Source organism: Populus nigra, chromosome 9, assembly GCF_951802175.1.
Source record: "Populus nigra chromosome 9, ddPopNigr1.1, whole genome shotgun sequence".
Classification (NCBI taxonomy): Eukaryota; Viridiplantae; Streptophyta; class Magnoliopsida; order Malpighiales; family Salicaceae; genus Populus; species Populus nigra.
The window spans coordinates 627,369-630,480 of record NC_084860.1 but is presented as its reverse complement, the minus strand read 5'-3'; the positions used below and the strand labels follow the sequence as shown (position 1 = coordinate 630,480).

The following is a 3,112-nucleotide window of genomic DNA, read 5'->3' as shown; positions in this document are numbered from 1 at the left end:
TACAAACCATGGCCTCACTAGCATATGTCCTATTGCTTTCATTTCTTGCCACACTCTTTGCTTCAACCTTGCAAGATGATTCACTCGAATACAAGCCTAAACCCTTATCAAGCTATCTTCCAAGCAATTATAAGAAAGTCTTGAACACCATAGACTCATGCTGGCGCACGGAGTCCAACTGGGCTACCGATCGTCGTGCATTGGCTGATTGTGCTGTGGGATTTGGCCAAGCTGCAATCGGAGGGAAATATGGGAAAACATACGTTGTCACCACCCCAGATGACGATCCTACCGATCCGAAACCAGGCACACTTCGGTATGGTGCTATCCAAACTGAGCCTCTTTGGATCACTTTTGACAAAGACATGGTTATTAAACTTGAAAATGAGCTTATGATAAATAGTTTCAAGACTATAGATGGAAGAGGGTCTAATGTAGAGATTACAGATGGACCATGCCTAAAAATTGAATGTGTTAGTCATGTTATCATACATGGGATTAGCATTCATGACTGTAAGCCAGGGAAACGGGGGCTTGTCAGGAGTAGTCCGACGCATGTTGGCCAACGCCGCGGTGCTGACGGAGATGCCATTTCCATTTTTGCATCTTCTAATATTTGGATTGACCATTGCTATCTTGCTCGTTGCATCGATGGCCTCATTGATGTAATCCATGCCTCTACTGCTGTCACCATATCCAACAACTATTTCGCTCAGCATGATAAGGTAAGAAGAAAACATTAATTCCTCTCAACATGCCTAACTTGTAGTCTCTGATCAACAAATATGGCACTAACAGGTGATGTTGCTTGGACATAATGATGAATATACTGCTGATAAAGTTATGAAAGTAACAGTTGCCTTCAATCATTTTGGCCCTGGACTCATTGAAAGAATGCCAAGGTGAGTGGAATTAGCATTAAAATCTCACGACATCAACGGAATTAAATCTAACAAAAACATTTTTTAATATTAATGCAGAGTAAGGTTTGGCTATGCTCATGTTGCCAACAATAGATATGATGAATGGCAAATGTATGCCATTGGCGGTAGTGCTGGTTCAACCATATTTAGTGAAGGGAACTACTTTATAGCTCCTGATATTTCCTACGCCAAGGAGGTGTGTATTCTTATATATTAAGGAAATTATTATATGAAACTAAGCTTGATCTGTCACACCATCTTGATTTATCGCATCAATCAATTAGGTAATGTTGTTGCTGTTTTATAATAGAAGAGGCAGAGACAATTAGTATAAATAAAAAATATTTTCATATAAAAAATAACAAAAATTTACTTTAAAACTATCTCATAAACAAATTTATTCATATATCTTCATCTTCATCCCTCCAACCATATATGTTTATATTTTTTATATATTTTTCTCAACTAACTTAAAATATTACCAGGCATAACTTTACCAACATTAAAATCTATTGATTTAACTATAGTGTGTTTTTTTAGTTACAATTTACTTTTCAAAGTATTTTTTATCTTAAAAATGCATCAAATTGATATTTTTTAGAAGGTTTTGATATGATCAAAAATAAAAATAAAATATAAAAAAATTATTTTAATGTATTTTAATTAAAAAATACTTGTAAAAAACACTATATATTACAACACAAAACACACAGCTAAATTAATCCATGTAAAAATTATGTATCTTCTATAAGCAACAATTAATATTTAGTTACTCACAAATCTTTTTTTTTTATGTATATATAGGTTACAAAAAGAGAGGCTGATGGTGGCTGGAAGAATTGGAAATGGAGGTCATCATTCAAGGATGTATTTATGAATGGTGCTTACTTTGTTCAATCTGGATATGGAAGTTGTGCTCCACTCTATTCCAAAGCTCAGTCCTTTGTAGTTTTCCCAGGAACTATGGTTCCTTCTTTAACATCTGATGCAGGCCCTTTAAGCTGTGTTGTTGGACAACCTTGTCGACATGGAATTTAATTTCTAAGCCAGGATAACCTCCTTGCTGTTTACATGCATATATATTTCCCTAGCGTTATTTCTTTTCTTTTTTTAATGAGAATTTTATTTAATACCTTGTTACCACAATAAATTATGGATCGAGTATTTCGTAACAAATTACATGGACCAGCAATAAGATGGAAATTTAAAAAACAAATAAGAAATTATTAGCAAAGCCTTATTTATAACCTGACGAAACGCGTAATGGTTAAAAATACATGCTTCTTGAGCTATTAAATTTAATCAAGTTTCAGATTAAATTATAAGAAGTTTTATTTTTCAAGTCATTTTTTGTGGCTGAATTTTTATTTTCTAGGTCGTTGAAGTTTTTATTTATACCACTTCGGTCACCGAACGTAATTCATTTTTATTTTATCTCTACAAGTTTTATTGGCATGATTTTATGTGTTGAAATCTAATTAGGTTTGTATTCTCTTGTATAACCGATGTGTTAATAATATTTTGATTTTATAATTTAAAGATTAATTTTACAAAATAGAATGTTAGTTTAATTTTTAAAAAAAAATACAAAAGAGCAAGGACTAAAATCAACACCAATAAATAAGTAGTAGTTGATCTTTTATATTTTTTCTATGGTTTCATAATATTTCAAAGGCATTATAATAATTTATCTTTATATTTTTTCCTCTTAAATTCTAGATATATATAAGTTATATATGCATTATACATTTATAAAAACAAAAATCATATGTACTTTGATAGTATTTAGTCATTATGTCAGGAAAGAATAGACAAAAACTATGGTGACAAAAATGTATTTAGTTAACGAAATAAAAACAAAGATATAAAAATAAATATGTTTTTAAGATAATTTTGAAATGAATTTATATATTTCTAAAACAGAAAGTATAAAAATGAATATGTCTTCAAAGAAAATATCTATTATTTTTTATTACTAAAATATCTTTGTAGAAAACTCTCAATTTTAAAATTGTCCAACTAAAATATATAAGGATAAAAAATAATTATTATCATAGTTTTAAAACTCAACTAAAAAACGATCCAAGATAAGGCCCAAGTCATGGGTCTGAAGGGTCAACCCGACTCGGAGGTTGAACTAGAGCAAGATTCAGGTCACAGGTCAGGTTGACCATTGACTCAGTCAATAT

General features: G+C 31.2%; 1 protein-coding gene across 1 annotated transcript; it reads left to right on the top strand.

The window, feature by feature from the left end:
- On the top strand, nucleotides 1–2,019 carry LOC133702514 (probable pectate lyase 16). The gene is made up of 4 exons (XM_062126809.1): nucleotides 1–725; nucleotides 799–902; nucleotides 981–1,119; nucleotides 1,728–2,019. The coding sequence occupies exons 1-4, from the start codon at nucleotides 9–11 to the stop codon at nucleotides 1,959–1,961; spliced, it is 1,194 nt and encodes a 397-aa protein (XP_061982793.1). The 5' UTR covers nucleotides 1–8; the 3' UTR covers nucleotides 1,962–2,019.
- Nucleotides 2,020–3,112: the final 1,093 nt, after the last annotated feature.